Here is a 19074-nt window from a genome sequence, read left to right on the forward strand (position 1 = left end):
CAGACATCAGTCTGAGATGGTTTAGTGAATCCTGCATTGAGCAGGAAGTTGGACACGATGACCCTGGAGGTCCCTTCCAACTCTATGATTTATGAGTAGTAGTTGCATATGTCTGTATGTGTTTTTCCTATTCTTTTTCAATCTACTCCTCTCCTTCTCCAAAAGGCAACTGTGACCTGATCTTTCCGTTTGCTGGAAGTCTGTCTTGACTTGACCAAGATTGATCTTAATAATTTTTCATAGTAGATGATAAGTCAGAGAGAAAAGCGAGAGGAGTACAAGTGACTCATAAGTTATGAAAGAAGAATATTTCTCTTATAAGATATATTGCAAAGCTTCCTATATTCACTTAAACAATTTATTTATGCCAAGTTTTGTTGAAATGGCAGGGAGTTTTCAAGAATTACTACTTGTCATCTTGGATGGGCGCACAATTTATTGCTTTAGGTCCCCAACCTAATCTGTTGCTTTGCTTTCCAGTGGAAGACATAATAGAAAGTGGTAGAATTAAAGGGTTTGTCTAGTAAAATCACCTATCTACCGATTTTGCTGATCACTGGGTGTTCACTATTGGAATCCACACTGATTGGCAGATTGGGGAATTTTTATTCCCCAATTTTTGGCTGGACAACCCCAGTAAGGCAGCCTGGTATGGTGACTGCTCTACTGTTCCATACGTTAGCAGATCTTGGAGAATACTTACACCGTGTCTTTAAAGGCGTCCCTCTTTTTCGGTATAAGTGGTCTTCGCAAAGCCTGCAGTATATAATCAGCCTCCCGTTGATTAAAAATATCTTGTTCTAATTCCGGGCCTCCAATTATCTTCCCTCTGGATTCCAGCAGTAATTATTTTTTTGCAGCTTTCCTTTTGGAACTTCTATTTTCCCCGTCACTCTCTCACTTTCTTTATTAGCATTTTTCTCTCTCACCACTTGTTTTCTTGATTCCCGGCCCTGGAAATGCCCTGTGTCTTTCTTTTTTATTGTATAATTAATGTCATTTTGTAGCTGAGTCATTTCTTGTGAGGGTTTTCCCTTCCTTTCAACCTTTTTTCCTCTGGTGGCTTCCCTCTCATGGATTTATTATTATTGTTTGGTTGGTAATGAGCCCTTAGCAGTAGGCCTTACAGCTGTATTGCCATGGCAACAGAGAAGGCCGCAGCGTCGCCTCTAGTATCTATCCCCATGCAAAGTGGAACATTTTTTTGTCATGTTGTAAATGGGCTTAACCACTGTTTTCTATTCAATTTTCACTAGCACAGCAATTTACGTTACCACACGGCAGAGCCGCTTACCTTTCGTGCTTGCAGCCATCTTGCAGCCTTATACGTGTTCATATGTATAACCTGCCAGGTTTGAATGAAGTCCATTTGAGATTAAGCAGCCATTGCTGTCTGTCCAATTACGGTACTTCCAAATAACTTCTATTTTTTTCTATATTTTGACTGTTGTTATGAAGTAAATTAGGCTATATAAAGTCCTTATGTCCCCCATTTCTAGACTGGAGTTTACTGTTATGTCTCAGACATTAGAGATTCATTTTTGTTGTTGTTAATAGTTCTTCATGTAAGCAGATTTTTGTTTGCAATCAACTGTTTTACACCTTTGATTTTTATCTGTCCAATGAGGTCAGAACGCAGCCAAGCGAAGCCTCATTGAGGAGTATACCCACTTGTGCACATCACTTTACAGTTCATATGTAGATGACAGATGATTCTATAGTAATTCTGAGTTACATTTTATTTTACTCCAGAGCTGCAGTCACTATTCTGCTAGTGGAGTCACTGTGTACATGGAGCGCCCCCAGACACAGGGCCGCGGGTTACTCGGTACCGGTCCTATCTGTCTCAGTTCTGGGGTTGTCACGGTGGCTGGACCCGGTCCGTGACCCTGCTAAGGGGCGCCCAATAAAAGGGGTGAGGAAAGTCGGCTAAAGTTTCGTGACGCCACCTGTGGTATTCGGTCAGGTCGACCGACGCTGCAAGGGGTCCACTGGGGTGATGTGATGGCAGCTAGATGGTATACCTTCCCACAGGTGAAGTATGTCCCCAAGGCTTCCCGGTAGTGTTAGTGGCGATGGTGTAAGGCGCAGTCAATAACGAGGACACAGGGTTGCAGTCTCTTTACCTTTTACTGAAGGCTTCGGGATCCTCAATCCAGAGCACTGTCAACTGGGCCGTCTGAGACCGGCCGGTCCGAAGGCACATCCAGAGTTCCCTTTGCAGGTGGAAATCGTCACCTACCACTAGCGCCTGTGTGTTGTAGTTCTTCCCTGCTGAGCATTCGGGATAGTCCTCACAACTTCTGTTCTCGTTCTTTCTCTTTCTCTCTCTCTCCGTCCCCCAAGTTTATCTGGATAGGATACACCCGTTTGACGGGAAGGCTCGGAGCTATTCTGGGACCTTAGAGACGCCCCTCTCCACGCTTGCCCCCTATGTCTGCTTAGGTGATGTATGGTAGACAGCCAACCTATAATTAACTGTCCTGCGGTATTTGAAGTAAGGCATAAAGTCAGTTACTTCCTCGGTGTTCCGGTCACCGGCTACGCACCTCAGTAGGATGTTGCCGTTCTCGGGGCACAACTCCTACTGGCTCTCCTTTGTGCTTGATCTCGTTTCTCACTGTCCACAATATCCTTCTCTTCTTGTCCTTTCTTAGGATACCGCCGCAAGGTAGTGCAGGCGCGGTTCCGTTGCTTTCTACTCGTTCTGCTAGGCCCCTGTCAGGAACCCACCCTTGACAGGTCCTCCCTGGACTCTCCCAGGCTGCGTTCTGTGATAACTTCCTACCCGACCCCTAGTTTTACCAGTGTGAGGAGTGGCCTAATACATAGTGCCTTTTGCTCCCCCTAGTGGCCAGAGTGTGAAGTGTAATGTGTGCTTGTGATACCTGGTCAGGTGAACTCCTTTAGTGCAATCAGACATAACATCACCCTCCTTTGCGGCAGGGTGACATTACTGCAACGACCAGGTCTCTGGGGCGCTGCATACATACATAACATTACTTATTCTGTACTGATTTTGGGTTACATTCTGTATTATACTCCAGAGCTGCACTCACTATTCTGCTGGTGCAGTCACTGTGTACATACATTACATTACTTATTCTGTACTGATTTTGGGTTACATTCTGTCTTATACTTCAGAGCTGCACTCACTGTTCTGCTGGTGCAGTCACTGTGTACATACATTACATTACTGATCCTGTACTGATCCTAAGTTACATCCTGTAATATACCCCAGAGCTGCACTCACTAATGTGCTGGTATACGCGCTGTGTACATAGATTACATTGCTGATCCTGTACTGGCCCTGAGTTTTATCCTGTATTATACCCCAGAGTTACACTCATTATTTTGCTGGTGCAGTAACTGTGTACACATATTACATTACTGATCCTGTACTGGCCCTGAGTTGTATCCTGTATTATGCTCTAGAGCTGCACTCACTATTCTGTTGAGCTCTTATTATGCAGAGTGTTATGCCAGCGTCTCTGCACTATCTCTCTTCCTCCTCCCGGCAGAGACACCGAAGTACTTACTCACCCTCTCTGCTCCGGTCCCTGCTTCCTCCCATGACCTGCGCATGGTGTGCAGGTTTCCTAGGAGTGTTCTTAAGGCACGCATGTGTGCACTTCCCGCTTCTTAAAGGGGCTGCGCATAATTCTGAAATGTCACCAGCCAATACCAGGGAGACATCAGATATTTAAGGCACCATCCCCTATAGGGAGGTGCCTGAGCAACTTGGTGTTAGTGCGTTCGCTTCTGTAACAATTGTAAGGGCCCTGTATCTGTGCTCCCTGATCCTGACCGTCCTGTCTAAACCCGATCCTGAACCCATCCTGCTTTTACCTAGTCCTGATCCTGATCCACATCTTCCGCATTTGCACCTCTACCCTCTCCAGTCTAGTCCGAACCTGCACCCGTGTTTCTATACCTAAGTCCGTCCTGTGTTCCTGTGCCTGTCCTGTCTGTACCTGTTACGGTATCCTCACCGTCTAAAACAGTCGTGCAGTATCCATCCCTACGATTTACCAGTTCTTGGCCAACTTGACTTTTTGAGTCTATCCAGGCATCCCTGCCAATCTGTGGTCAGCTGCTATGACTCCGGGTCTGTCCTGGAGTAGCAGCTGGCATCCACTTGCGGCCAAGTCTAGCCACACCATCAGCGGCTCTAGTGAAGAACCAGGTGGTTGCTTTGCTACGCCTCTCCTGGCTCTCCACGGTCTATAGCACAGTGGTTCTACAATCACCAGTCAAGTCACAGGCATTATTCACCTGCGTAAGATGAATGTACAGTACAAATTCCTGGAATACACATTACTGAAGCAAGTTTTTTTAAAGACATTGAACAAGCATGGGATGCTTTGAGATTTCAGTTCTAAAGTATGGGGAATTTTTAATTCAACCAAAGTATCTTAAACAGTTTTATCTATTTATGGAAACTCTGGAAGTCCGGGATTTTTGAGGTCTTAATATATAGCTGTATAACTGCATTGCTATATGTCTTGAGATCTCAGTCAGCCACATGGAACTCATAGGACTCAACTGTGGTGCCCGCTCCTCACATCCTTTCATAGGGAACATCCATGTGTCTTCATATCCCTCTAATTGGAGGTAGTATAAATTTTGTATGAATTGTCACCCCTCCGATTTCCTGACCTACTTATTGCTTTGCTGCAGAACATGGAAGAGAGTGGAGGGAATTCTGCAGAGATTTTCTGATCGTCGGACGTGCCATGAGACGTTCAGCGACCAAGCCTGAGTAGAAAATCTCATTATGTTGCTTGCTGCGGACATGCGCTTAAACATTCCTCACTCTATTTAGCAATTATGGAGACAGCACAAGGTCTATAATGGAGGCTTTCCATCTCTACAATAATAAAATAATAATAGTAATATCCTTTATTTACATAGAGCCAGTAAAGAACAATTAACATTAGAGGTTTCTTACATTAGGCCCCATACATCACATTTACAGGTGCAGCAGTATTCTTAGGCTAGGTTCACACTGCGTTAACAGCAGCCCGTTCAACACATGCGTTAAGCAGGCTGTGTTAACGCAAGTGCCGACTTGCCATCGCACTAGTGTAGATAGAGCTAGCAGATGCTCTATCTGCGGTAGCGGTGACAGACCCGTAAACACTTCAGCCCGTGTCCCAGGGTCCGTCACTCAATGACGGCACATTGCTAGCGCACGCCCATTGTGGGCGTGCACTAGCGATGCGCCCGAAATAAAGCTCAATGGCAGCGTTAACGGACTGCGTTACACCGCGGTGTAACCGGACTGCTAAAACGCAATCTGAACCCAGCCTTACCGTTCTGTTCATGCCATACGTTCATGTACTTTCCAGCCTGGAACGGATCAGTACCCCAAATCATCCTGAGCTATCTGCTTCACAAATACATTCTTGGAACTACATTTCAAACTGACACCCAGATGAAGCAGTAGAAAACACAAAGTCATGAAGTCGGTCACAACAAAAGAGGGTTGTAACTGTAAGGCCTCCTTCACACATACTGGTGATTCCTGTACAGGAAAAACCGGTACTGGTGAGATCCAGGGTCTGTGTCCGTGTGCTATCCATATGTACATATGTTACTTCTGTGTATCTGTTTGCTGTCCATGTGCCGTCCGTGTGGATGTGTGACACGTACCGATGCCTGGGAAAAGCAGTACAGTTCACGCTGATCCCAGGCGCCAGATGCTGCAGGCAGCTCTCATCATTGTTCTGTCCCCACATGAGGCGAATAGAGGTGTGGTTGACTATTAAGAGTTGTGAGAGAGAGATAATCGTACCTTCAGTATTTCTTCGATGTGAGGCAGACAGGACCAATGCTGCTCAGCGTCCGGAGAGATGATGCACACCAGGGATTGTGCAATCCAGACTTGTTTATTTTGTAAATCTGGACATACAGCGTATAACTGGTAATACAGTACTTTCTCCAGAAATGCAGGTGTAGACCAGGTACAGTAAGATGTAGCACCAAGTATGACTGCAAGTGTGAGCAGCAAGTGGTCGAAAGACTGATGCCTTCCTAAGCCTGGTTCAAGAGCGTCCTCTTACAACAACATGAAACTGAAACTGAAATGGCTGCCAGAGGAAGAGAAGACTTGACCCTCGAACCGGATGTGAAAGACATGCCCACAAGAATTAATGCATAACAAGCTGCCATAGGGAAAAAGACCACTGGGTGGCAGCAGAGAAAAGTATAACATAAATAGCATGAAGATACATAAAACTAAAGAACACAACTTACACGGAACAGCACAATCATTTTTGCCTGGTCTCCCGAAGATCAGTGTGACTAGGCAACAATGATGGGAGTTGTATTCACCACCTGCTGTGTACATTCTATGTAAAATAAAAAAATGGCGTGAGCCCCCTGTAATTTTCATAACAAGCAGAGGGCTTGGGGCTGATGTTAATAATCTGGGAAAAGGGAAAACATCCCCAAAAGTTCCCAAGTTATTAATAATAGCTCACAGCTGTTTGCTTAGCCTTTACTGGTGAATTTACAGGAGACCACAGAAAAAAAATGACATACGGTCCTCCTATAAATTCAAACCAGCAAAGGCTAAACAGACAGCTGTGAGCTATTATTAATAGCCTGGGAACCTTTTGGGATATTGTGCCTTTTCCCAAATTATTGACATCTGTCCCCAGCTGGGGTCTTTCCCTCTGCTGGTTCTGAAATTTGTGCTGGAGCCCACATCAATTTTATTATTTACTTCTTTATTATACACCAGAGGGACACAGCAGGTGCAGAATCCAACTCCCGTCACTGTTGCCTAGTCGCGCTGATCTCGGGGAAACCAAGCGACAATGATAAGAGCTGCCTTCAGCATCTGGCACCTGGGAACAGCGCAAACTGTAGCACTTCTTCCCAGGCACCAGTATGTGTCACGCTGGTGACACATTTACATCATCCGTGTGTCATCAGTGTGCACGTGTGCGGCACACATTTTGTCTGTGCTGCCAATAAAAACTGACATATCTGCAGGTTTCTCACACAGACACACGGTCCATGTGAAAAACCTTACATGTGCCAACAAACATTGAATACAATGGGTGCACGTGTCGGACTGCATAGAGACACAAAAAATGGACGTGTGAAGGGGACCTTCTAGAAATAAGTACAATATGACATCCATGAATCCAACAGAGTGACCCTTGTACCAATAGACGTGGGTGCTATCAAGGGACATTCCTGGCACCTTTAAAAATGGCACATTGAAAGAAGGAGTAACATACAAAGACTATAGGTTTGGGCCTGGGAACTCCGATGAAGTATGAGGGGGTGATGGGGTACAGTCGAACTCCTATAAGTACAGGTAGAGAATACAAATAGATTATAAACCGGTGGAGGGGCGGATGATCCAGAGACAATATAACATGACAAGTTGGCGCTTGATGTTCCCGTAATTAGGAGCACACAAGAATGGAGCTTAATGAGAAGGAGGGAAACCAGACGGAAGCCTTTCAATGGGGACATAGAAAATACTTGGCAGGTTCGGAAGAGAGAGATGCAGCCAGTCTGTATGTGTCTATTTAAAGGACTATGGCATTATGCATGGATCGGGGGTCTGAGCAGATGAGCTGTTTTCTATCAGGCTCATTCATCTGCTCATCACAAGTATTTCCCAATCACCCAGAATGTCGAAAAAAAAATAATGATGAATTTGAGTTAGCTTTCAAAAATCAACAGTTCGGTGAGGTCATCTCAGCTGCGGTCTGGACAAAGAGAGATTGTTGAAAATTTTTCTACTTCCCGTGGGAAAAATTACCATACCAGTGCCCAAAGCCAGAACCTGGCGGACACGCTGATGAAATAATAAAAAAGCCTACTGACCTCTATCCTCAACCATTCACTTCAACCTTGCCATCAGTCTCCATCATAAAGCAAGCCCATGCAAACTTATGTGTGCAACATACTGGGGTGAAACGAATACCCTGACCAAGTAATCAATTTTGGCATTTTTGTATGGTGATACTATGAATGACACACTCTTTCTACACACACTGACATGCCAGGTCTTCCCACTGTGATTTACACACCATAGTGTGTGGGTACTAAATGGCTGCTCAAAATGTTTACATGAAAGGACAGGAATTAAGAGGTATTCTGTCCTGCAGGCTGGGTAATTGCACCTGTTCTCACTTTCCTACCTTCATCTATTTGTGACCTCTTCGAGTATGGGCAGTGGACCCAATCTTCGACTATTATGGTCTGTGTTGCATGCACGCCACTCAAGATATGAGAGCGATACAAAGGAAGCAGCAAAAAGGGCAAATACAATTCTGGGATGTATTAACAGAAGCATACAGTCTAGATCACATGAAATAATTATTGCCCTCTACTCTTTTGTCAGACCTGATTTGGAATACTGTGTCCAGTTTTGGGCACCACATTTTAAAAAAAGACGTCAACAAACTGGGGCAAGTTCAGAGAAGAGCGACCAGAATGGTGACTGGTCTGCAAACCATGTCCTATGAGTAACGTTTACAGGATTTGGGGATGTTTAGCAAACAAAAAAGAAGACTGAGAGGAGACTTAATATCTGTCTACAAATATATCAAGGGCTGTCACATTGTAGAAGGATCATCTTTATTCTCATTTGCACAAGGAAATACTAGAAGCAATGGGATGAAACTGAATGGGAGGAGACACAGGTTAGATATTAGAAAAAAACTTTTTGACAGTAAGGGTGATCAATGAGTGAAACAGGCTGCCACAAGATGTGGTGAGTTATCCTTCAATGGAAGTCTTCAAACAGATGCTGGACAGACACCTGTCTGGGATGATTTAGTGAATCCTGCTTTGAGCAGGCGGTTGGACCAGATGACCAAGAAGGTCCATTCCAACTCTAACATTCTATGATTCTATGAAACATGAGTTATTTTGGGGCTCCTGGGGATACCTTACTCAGGGCGACCATTAATTATAATTCTTCAATTCACAGTAGAGAGGAGGTAATGGTTTGCAAGCACACAGCTGTGACACAGTTCTGAACTGAAGTTGATCACAGGGGTTTTATTCAAGCTTCTTTTCATTACACAGAATCACTTCTCTTCATGCAATGCTTCATCAACATATATGAAAGTCTCTTCACAGATAACTCCTCTTCACACACAGTGTTTTAACCTAAGCAGAACTGTACCTTTCTCATGCAGTGAGGTGGGGAGAGGGGGATGAGTTCAGTGCTGTAGCTCTCTCACTTCTATCTTGAGATAATAAAGATGCTTCTGGCTGTCCTGACTGCTTCTATGATTACAGCAATTGCCTCCTTGTTAGAACTGGTCTATACAGCTTGTCTGATTTCAGTCTGAGAGGAGACTCTCTAAGGGTACCGTCTCACAGTGGCACTTTTGTCGCTACGACGGTACGATTCGTGACGTTCCAGCGATATCCATACGATATCGCTGTGTCTGACACGCAGCAGCGATCAGGGATCCTGCTGAGAATCATACGTCGTAGCAGATCGTTTGGAACTTTCTTTCGTCGCTGGATCTCCCGCTGTCATCGCTGGATCGGTGTGTGTGACACCGATCTAGCGATGCGTTCGCTTGTAACCAGGGTAAACATCGGGTTACTAAGCGCAGGGCCGCGCTTAGTAACCCGATGTTTACCCTGGTTACCAGCGTAAATGTAAAAAAAAACAAACAGTACATACTTACATTCCGGTGTCTGTCCCTTGCCGTCTGCTTCCCGCACTCACTGACTGCCGGCCGTAAAGTGAAAGCAGAGCACAGCGGTGATGTCACCGCTGTGCTGTGCTTTCACTTTACGGCCGGCAGTCAGTGAGTGCGGGAAGCAGACGGCAAGGGGCAGACACCGGAATGTAAGTATGTACTGTTTGTTTTTTTTAACGCTGGTAACCAGGGTAAACATCGGGTTACTAAGCGCGGTCCTGCGCTTAGTAACCCGATGTTTACCCTGGTTACCCGGGGACCTCGGCATCGTTGGTCACTGGAGAGCTGTCTGTGTGACAGCTCTCCAGCGACCACAATACGACTTACCAACGATCACGGCCAGGTCGTATCGCTGGTCGTGATCGTTGGTAAATCGTATAGTGTGACGGTACCCTAACACACACACCTTACTGTTGGATATCCATGTCTGGGACACAATAACCACTTTCAAAGTATCCCCTGGGGCTGAGATAACCACTCCCTTTCTGCTATAGCCATTTGAACCCCTCTAATTGCTGGATGATTCTAAATCAACAGCGCAGCTTCTACCTGTCACATGTGTATGGACGATCCAAACGTGAAGGTGCACAACTTCTGAGATTGATCAGGACATAATATTTCATCCAAAGCAGATGACTGAGAGGGACTTTAACAACAAAAGATAGCTTTCAACAACAGATGAAAGACCAAAAGTCGGCAAAGTTTAACTTATTTGACATACAATCCTTTCGGTGAAAGAATGTTCCCAGAAATGTACTGGTGCTTCTCACAAAATTAAAATATCACCAAAAAGTTAATTTATTTCAGTTCTTCAATACAAAAAGTGAAATTCATATATTATATAGAGTCGTTACAAACAGAGTGATCTATTTCAAGTGTTTATTTCTGTTAATTTTGATGACTATGGCTTACAGCTACCGTATATACTCGAGTATAAGCCGAGATTTTCAGCCCAAATTTTTGGGCTGAAAGTGCCACTCTCGGCTTATATTCGAGTCACGGTGGGCGGCAGGGATGGCGGGTGAGGGGGAGAGGGAGCTGAGGCATACTTACCTAGTCCTGGCGCTCCTGACGCTCCCTCTGCCGTCCCACGGTCTCCGGGTGCCGCAGCTCTTCCCCTGTTCAGCGGTCACGTGGGACCGCTTATTAGAGAAATTAATATGGACTCCACTCCCATAGGGGTGGAGCCACATATTCCTTCCTCTGAGCGGTGCCAGTGACCGCTGACAGGAAGAGCTGCGGCACCGAAGACCGTGTGACAGGCAAGGGCAGCGTCAGGAGCGGCAGGACTAGGTAAGCATTTTATATTCACCTGTCCGCGTTCCACACGCCGGGCGTCGCTCCATCTTCCCGGCGCCGCTCTGTCTTCCCGGCGCCTCTGCACTCTGACTGTGCAGGTCAGAGGGCGCGATGACGCATATAGTGTGCGCGGCACCCTCTGCCTGAACAGTCAGTGCAGAGAGACGCCGAGACGAGACGCCGGAATGAGACGCCGGGAGCTGCAATCAAGAGAGGTGAGTATGGCTTTTTTTTTTTTTATTATTATTGCAGCAGCAGCAGCAATGGCACAACTTTATAAGGAGCATCTATGGGGCAATAATGAACGGTGCAGAGCATTATATGGCAGAGCTATGGGGCAAGAATGAACGGTGCAGAGCACTATATGGCATAGCTATGGGGCAAGAATGAATGGTGCAGAGCAATATATAGTAGAGCTATGGGGAAAGAATGAACGGTGCAGAACACTATATGGCAGAGCTATGGGGAAAGAATGAACGGTGCAGAGCACTATATGGCAGATCTATGGGGAAAGAATGAACGGTGCAGAGCACTATATGGCAGAGCTATGGGGCAAGAATGAATGGTGCAGAGCACTATATGGCAGAGCTATGGGGCAAGAATGAATAGTGCAGAGCACTATATGGCAGAGCTATGGGGCAAGAATGAATGGTGCAGAGCACTATATGGCACAGCTAGGGGCAAGAATGAACGGTGCAGAGCACTATATGGCAGAGCTATGGGGCAAGAATGAATGGTGCAGAGCACTATATGGCACAGCTATGGGGCAAGAATGAACGGTGCAGAGCACTATATGGCAGAGCTATGGGGCAAGAATGAAAGGTGCAGAGCACTATATGGCAGAGCTATGGGGCAAGAATGAATGGTGCAGAGCACTATATGGCACAGCTATGGGGCAAGAATGAACGGTGCAGAGCACTATATGGCAGAGCTATGGGGCAAGAATGAATGGTGCAGAGCACTATATGGCACAGCTATGGGGCAAGAATGAACGGTGCAGAGCACTATATGGCAGAGCTAGGGGGCAAGAATGAACGGTGCAGAGCACTATATGGCACAGCTATGGGGCAATAATGAACTGTGCAGAGCACTATATGGTACATCTATGGGGCAGTAATGAACGGTGCAGAGCACTATATGGCACAGCTATGGGGCCATAATGAACGGTATGGAGCATCTATTTATTTTTTAAATTCACCGGTAGCTGCTGCATTTTCCACCCTAGGCTTACACTCGAGTCAATAAGTTTTCCCAGTTTTTTGTGGCAAAATTAGGGGGGTCGGCTTATACTTGAGTATATACGGTAATTAAAACCCAAACATCATTATCTCAGAAGGCAGTCAGTGACACACTCCACAAGAGGTAATTGCTAAAGAAGCAGGCTGTTAACAGAGTTCTGTATTCAAGCATATTAATGGAGAGTTGAGTGGAAGGAAAAAATGTGGTAGAAAAAGGTGCACAAGCAACCGGGATAACCGCAGCCTTGAAAGAATTGTTAAAAAAAAGGCCGTTGAAAAATTTGGGGGAGATTCACAAGGAGTGGACTGCTGCTGGAGTCATTCCTTGTGTCAAGCCACTCATAACCAATAGACAATGCTAGAAGCATCTTACCTGGGCCAAGAAGAACAAGAAGTGGGCTGTTTCTCAGTGATCCAAGATGTTGTTTTCAGATGAAAGTACATTATGCATTTAATTTAGAAATCAATGTCCCATAGTCTGGAGGAAGAGTGGAGAGGCCACAATCCAAGCTGCTTGAAGTCTAGTGTGAAGTTTCCACAATCAGTGATGGTTTGGGGAGCCATGTCATCTGCTGGTGTAGGTCCACTGTGTTTTATCAAAACCAAAGTCAGGGTAGCCATCTACCATGAAATGTTAGAGTACTTCATGCTTTCCTCTGCCAACAAGTTTTTGGAGATGGAAACGTCATTCTCCAGCAGGACTTGGCATCAGTTCACACTGCCAAATGTACCAATGTCTGGTTTAAAAGCAAAAGGTACTTAGCCTGGCTAATAGCTGTAAATCATTCAGCTGAGGCGAAGAAAACTAAATCTCCGAGCTCTAAAAAATACTCGGAGGACCCCCAAGCATGCTCGAGAAATCTCGAGTAACGAGTATATTCGCTCATCACTAGTTATAAAGTATTCTAATTTACTGAGATAATGACTTTTGGAGTTTTATTGGCTATAAGCCATAATCATCAACATTAACAGAAATAAACACTTAAAATAGATCACTCTGTAATGACTCTATATAATATGAGTTTCACTTGTTGTATTGAAGAACTGAAATAAATTATCTTTTTGATGATATTCTAATTTTGTGAGAAGCACCTGTAGTTCATCCTTTGCTTGGTGTCATTGATCCTGTATGGCCAATTTAAAAAACTGTGACAGACTAAAATGTTTCTTGACGTAACATTAATTGTTTATCAGACTATTGCTCAGTGATCATGTGTAAGGCCGAAGTGACTCTCTAAGTGACTGTCTCCAAATATATTTATACTTTACACAATTTGGACCTACTGAATTTCTTACAAATAGTATGAAACTTGGTGATTGAGTTCAATTTCTAATAAATATTGTTGTGTAAATCTGGTGGATTTCCAAGATAAATTACATCATGTCATTAGAGTTGAGCAAATACATTTGCTACATCGATAGTCCATGGCTGCTGGACAAAAGCCCTGCAAACCTTTTCCTACCTGCCAGCATTGCTGGTGCTTCTTCTGATTAGAAGGCCCAGTGCTATGTCATGCATGCGTCACAACAATGATGATGTTTTGTCGGGTCACCTATTCAGAAGAAGCGGCAGGGATGCTGACGGGTAGTCGAAGGTTTGTAAGGATCTGAACTACCAACATCACTTCTGCACTAGGGTCCTGCTAATTTTTTTGTTTAACTCTAGATGACATATATCGCCCTGCATATGACCGAGAGCTAGTGTTTCTAGGACTGGTGGAAAATATGACATCTTTTTTCTTAGCATGGTAATACGGTAGGACAAATGCTGGGTTGGAGGGACTAAATAGGCCTCTGTAAGTGTAAATGGCAGCAAAATCTTTTAGTCCAAGCAGCTGCAAAGGCGAGACAATGAAATGTTATAGTGCAGGGCTCCCTCGGGACGTAGAACCCGCTGTTCTCCTTGTCAGTAAGAGACAGAAATTTGCAAGCAGAAAATTGGTTGGGTTGGACTTTGTTCAGCCATGGAGAAAAATGGTGAATGCATTAACGATGACTCCTATCCGATTGTCTCTTTACAGGGTGCTGGTTGTACTGCCTTAGTGGTGGCAGTGGTCGCTCGAAAGCTGGAGCTCACCAAAGCTGAAAAGCACGTCCATAACTTCATGATGGATACACAGCTAACAAAACGGGTAAGCTAGCTAGAAAATGCCAAGCAAGATGGAGGGGTCACTATCTGGGGCTGCAAGATTTTCTGGTCAGGGGAAATGCAGACATAAATGGAAGGCAAAACCTGTACTGCTTTCCCCAAAAAACACTTTTAAAATCCATAACCAAGCATTGTTACATTTCGAACTTCTGTATTTCAAGATGCTAAAGACTCCGAAACGTGTCAAAAATTTGGTATAGATATAAAATGTAAATTGTAACACATTTTTATGGCATATATAAGTGTTGGTTGGCCTTCCAATGAGCTATGGCGGTAATACACCAGAAGAGAACCAGTTAATGACAGCAATCTCACTTTCTCATCTACTAAGGATTTGAGCAGATGCAGTGAATAGAGCTCCTGCTCTTATTTGTGAAACCAATCCTGATTTCCAGGATTTCTTTGCAGGTCACACGCAACCAAGCAACAGCTGTAAGATGTCATAGACATCAAGTCTGAAATCATGCAATCTTCTATTGCTGGAAGACAAGAGAGCGAAGGCTCTGGGAGTACGTGACACAGCAATGCAGAAGTGTTCTATATGCTGTAAAAAATATAATCACAAAAAGACAAAAAAAAGCCATACTTAATAAACAGAAGCAAATGTAATCGTTTCTTCTTATCCAGATGTCAGTACTTTGCTGCTCTCTGCTGGCAGCACCTGAAGCATCGGCTGCTTGGGGCCTCTGCTAAAGAATACAGCACTGCTGCTGTAAGGAGATGGACAAGTGAGAAGATTCTCACAGTTAATGCCTAACCGATTGTCTGCAAGCGAACACCGCCATCTGCTGATCAAAGATGATAGGAAAAGAGAAAGCAGAGAGAATTACGGTATATTAGGAGGAACTGAGGAGTGAAGTGCATATTTCCCCAGGGAAGATATTGGAGGTGACACCATGTCAGGTGATAGCTGTAACGTAGTTAGCAATTATAAAAGGTCCAGAAGGGGAGGAGTCGGCGCCTGGACTTGTGGCAGGTTAGACGTATGGTGCAGCAGAGTTGACAAACAGCCGCCATTACAAGTGAAGAATCGAGCAACCAGACCCGAGTGATGAACCGAGTAATCAGACCCGAGTGAGGGGCCAAGTAACCAGACCCGAGTGAGGAACCAAGTAACCAGACCCAAGTGAGGAAGGGAGTAACCAGACCAGAGTGAGGAACCAGGTAACCAGACCCGAGTGAGGAAGGGAGTAACCAGACCAGAGTGAGGAACCAGGTAACCAGACCCGAGTGAGGAACTGAGTGATCAAACCCTAGAGAAAAACCAAGCAACCAGATCCCAGGCCGAGTTACCAGAGCCAGAGACGGGAGACCAGAGCTTGGAGATCTGAACCGAGTGAGCAGGGTAGGGCAGAGAGACACAACCAGGCTGCAGAAGTGGGACGTTTGCATGAGCCTAGCTTCCAGTGTAGACATACAGTAGAAAGGGAATTGAGGTAGTGGTTCAGAGAACGAAGACGGCCAGTCTAACGGGTGTGGAAAGTGACTCATGGATACAGGATTTGCGGCTTAATGGTGGAGCATCGTAGACCCTCGTTACGGCCTGTAAGATGGTCCGTATTGCTCTGAGGGTGATAGAGAGACGGTGATGGGCTCGATAGTGCTGTGACACACTTAGGTGTAGATGTTAAGTCCAAGACACCACTAACAATAGTTGTTTACTTGTAATAACATAACAATAGTGTGTTAATAGAATTGTCTTAATACTCAGTATAATAAGTTACTGTAATTCCTCTGTTTTCTTCACATCTTGGTATTGTGTCTTAGGCACCACATATATCTGTGTTAAATAAATATCTGTTGGTTAAGTTACCAATGAGTAATCCTTTCTCTGCGCTGTTGTATCCACGTACCTGTTTACACTGCCTTGCAATACTTCTTTCACATCTTATAACTCTAATGTCTGATATCATGATCTGGCAGTAAGGGTCATAGAATGAACTGATACTACTAACCAGTGTTTTTTAAACTGGACTTGCACTATCTAAAGGATTAATAAAGTAGATTAACACATGGATTACAGTTGCAGTGGATATCATGGCGGACAGGAGATCGATGTTGCTATGGTGTCGATGAGTGATACAATGTTGCAATATAGACAAGATGGATGATGATGCCGGTAGATACGTTTTTGTGTGGAGTAGATGAGATTAACATGGTGATGATTACACGGTGTAGATAAGACTGATGATAATATGATGTAGATGATGGGTGATGATGTGGTGTAGATGAGACAGATGATGATGTAGTGTAGATTTGATGGATGATGACATGCTGTAGATGAGATGGATGATGAAGTGGTGTAGATGACACTAATGGTATGCTGTCTATGAAATTAAAAATGGCATAGAGTAGATGAGATGATGGTATATATGACATTTGAAAGGATGATGACATGATATAGATGAGATGGATGATGATATGGTGCAGATGAGGCAGATGATATTATCTATCTAGAGATGATGATGCGATGTATGTAGATGAGATGGATGATGAAATGATATAGATGAGACGGTTGATAAAATGGTGTAGTTGAGACGGATGATGGCATGGTGTTGATGAGACTAATGATGGCATGGTGTTGATGAGACAGATGATGACTTGGTGCCAATAAGACAGATGATAGCGTGGTGTAGAAAAGACGGATTATGTAGATGATGATGTAGTGTAGATGGGACGGTTGATAAATTTGTGTCGATGAGACGAATCATGGCTTGGTGTAGATGAGATGGATGATGACGTGATGTTGATGAAATGGATGATGACCTGATCTAAACAAAACGGTTGTTGGCATGGTCTAGATGAAATGGATAATAAAATGGTATAGACATGATTGATTGACTACAGATAGTAGATAAGATGTATGACAACATGGTCACTTTGGATCTGGTAACGTTGGCCTGTCCACATTCCTTACACACTATTATATTTCAGATAAAGAATGCAGCAGCCAACGTCTTACGTGAAACATGGCTAATTTACAAGCACACAAAACTACTGAAGAAGATTGACCATGCTAAAGTCCGCAAGCACCAGAGGAAGTTCTTGCAGGCCATTCATCAGTAAGTAGGCAGTCCTTACAAGATTATGAGGGTAAGGGAATAAGCATATTTTTTCCTTGGCATTGCAAACATGAAAAACTGCCGCACAAGTAATAGACTATGATAAACAACAAAAAGGCATAAGAAATTTTTTATCTTACCTTTGAGAATTTTGTGATCTTCTACATCTATGATTGTCCTCTCTAATCGTGTGGTGGTTCACAAACTATTTCTACAAGGCGATGGCATCAATTTATCAATGACTACTTCCTGATGGTTGGTTTGTTTTGCAGGTTACGGAGCGTGAAGATGGAGCAAAGGAAGCTGAGTGACCAAGCCAACACCTTGGTAGATCTCTCCAAGGTAAGTATACAACACATAATCTGTTGATTTGCACTGTCCAGCCATAGAAATGTCTAAGCTTCTCCATAATTTCATCCTGTATCTGACTTAGGCCGGCTTCACACTTGCGAGTTTTACGGACGTAAGAGCGCAGAAACTACATCCGTAAAACTCGCAAAAAATACGGCACAATTATTCTCTATGCCCCTGCTCCTATCTGTCGTATTTTACTGATCAGTATTATACGGCTTTCTACGGCCGTACAAAATCGCAGCATGCTGCGTTTGTCACCGTACTGCGCAAGAAATACGCCAATGAAAGTCTATGGAAGCGTGAAAAATACGGATTTCACACGGACAAGCAGTGTGACTTGCGAGAAATACGCAGCGCTGTTAGAGAGAAAAGCCGGTAATTCAGTGCGGTGTACAGTAAAATCACACTGACAGCTTACAGTCCAATAGGTAGAATAAATGTGTACACATAGAATAGGTATATATATATATATATATGTCAGTGAGACACATATATGTATATATATTAATATTTATTCCAGCGCTATACAGCTTGAAAGCCGGTAATTCAATTACCGGCTTTTTCTTTCTCCTTCCTAAAACCCGACATGATTTGAGACATGGTTTACATACAGTAAACCATGTCTTCTCTCCATTTTTTTTGCAGATTCCACACTACTAATGTCAGTAGAGTGTATCTGCAAAATTTGGCCGTTCTAGCTCTTAAAATAAAGGGTTAAATGGCGGAAAAAATTGGCGTGGGCTCCCGCGCAATTTTCTCCGCCAGAGTAGTAAAGCCAGTGACTGAGGGCAGATATTAATAGCCTGGAGAGGGTCCATGGTTATTGGCCCCCCCCTGGCTAAAAATATCTGCCCCCAGCCACCCCAGAAAAGGCACATCTGGAAGATGCGCCTATTCTGGCACTTGGCCACTCTCTTCCCATTCCCGTGTAGCGGTGGGATATGGGGTAATGAAGGGTTAATGCCACCTTGCTATTGTAAGGTGACATTAAGCCTAATTAATAATGGAGAGGCGTCAATTATGACACCTATCCATTATTAATCCAATTGAATGAAAGGGTTAAATAAAACACAAACACATTATTTAAAATTATTTTAATGAAATAAAAACAATGGTTGTTGGAGTATTTTATTCTACGCCCAATCCAATCACTGAAGACCCTCGTTCTGTGAAAGAAAAAACATAATAAACCAACAATATACTTACCCTCCGCAGATCTGTAACGTCCAACGATGTAAATCCTTCTGAAGGGGTTAAAACATTTTGCAGCAAGGAGCTTT

General features: G+C 44.1%; 1 protein-coding gene across 2 annotated transcripts in view; it reads left to right on the forward strand.

The window, feature by feature from the left end:
- Positions 1–19074, forward strand: part of KCNN3 (potassium calcium-activated channel subfamily N member 3) — a 156532-nt gene that overhangs the window by 129760 nt on the left and 7698 nt on the right. For both annotated transcript variants that reach the window (XM_069728888.1, XM_069728889.1), the window contains 3 exons: positions 14251–14361; positions 17313–17440; positions 17713–17782. In XM_069728888.1, coding sequence (XP_069584989.1) covers positions 14251–14361; positions 17313–17440; positions 17713–17782 — 309 coding nt within the window. The remainder of the gene's footprint in view (positions 1–14250; positions 14362–17312; positions 17441–17712; positions 17783–19074) is intronic.

This window comes from Ranitomeya imitator, chromosome 1 (genome assembly GCF_032444005.1).
Source record: "Ranitomeya imitator isolate aRanImi1 chromosome 1, aRanImi1.pri, whole genome shotgun sequence".
In the NCBI taxonomy this organism is placed as follows: Eukaryota; Metazoa; Chordata; class Amphibia; order Anura; family Dendrobatidae; genus Ranitomeya; species Ranitomeya imitator.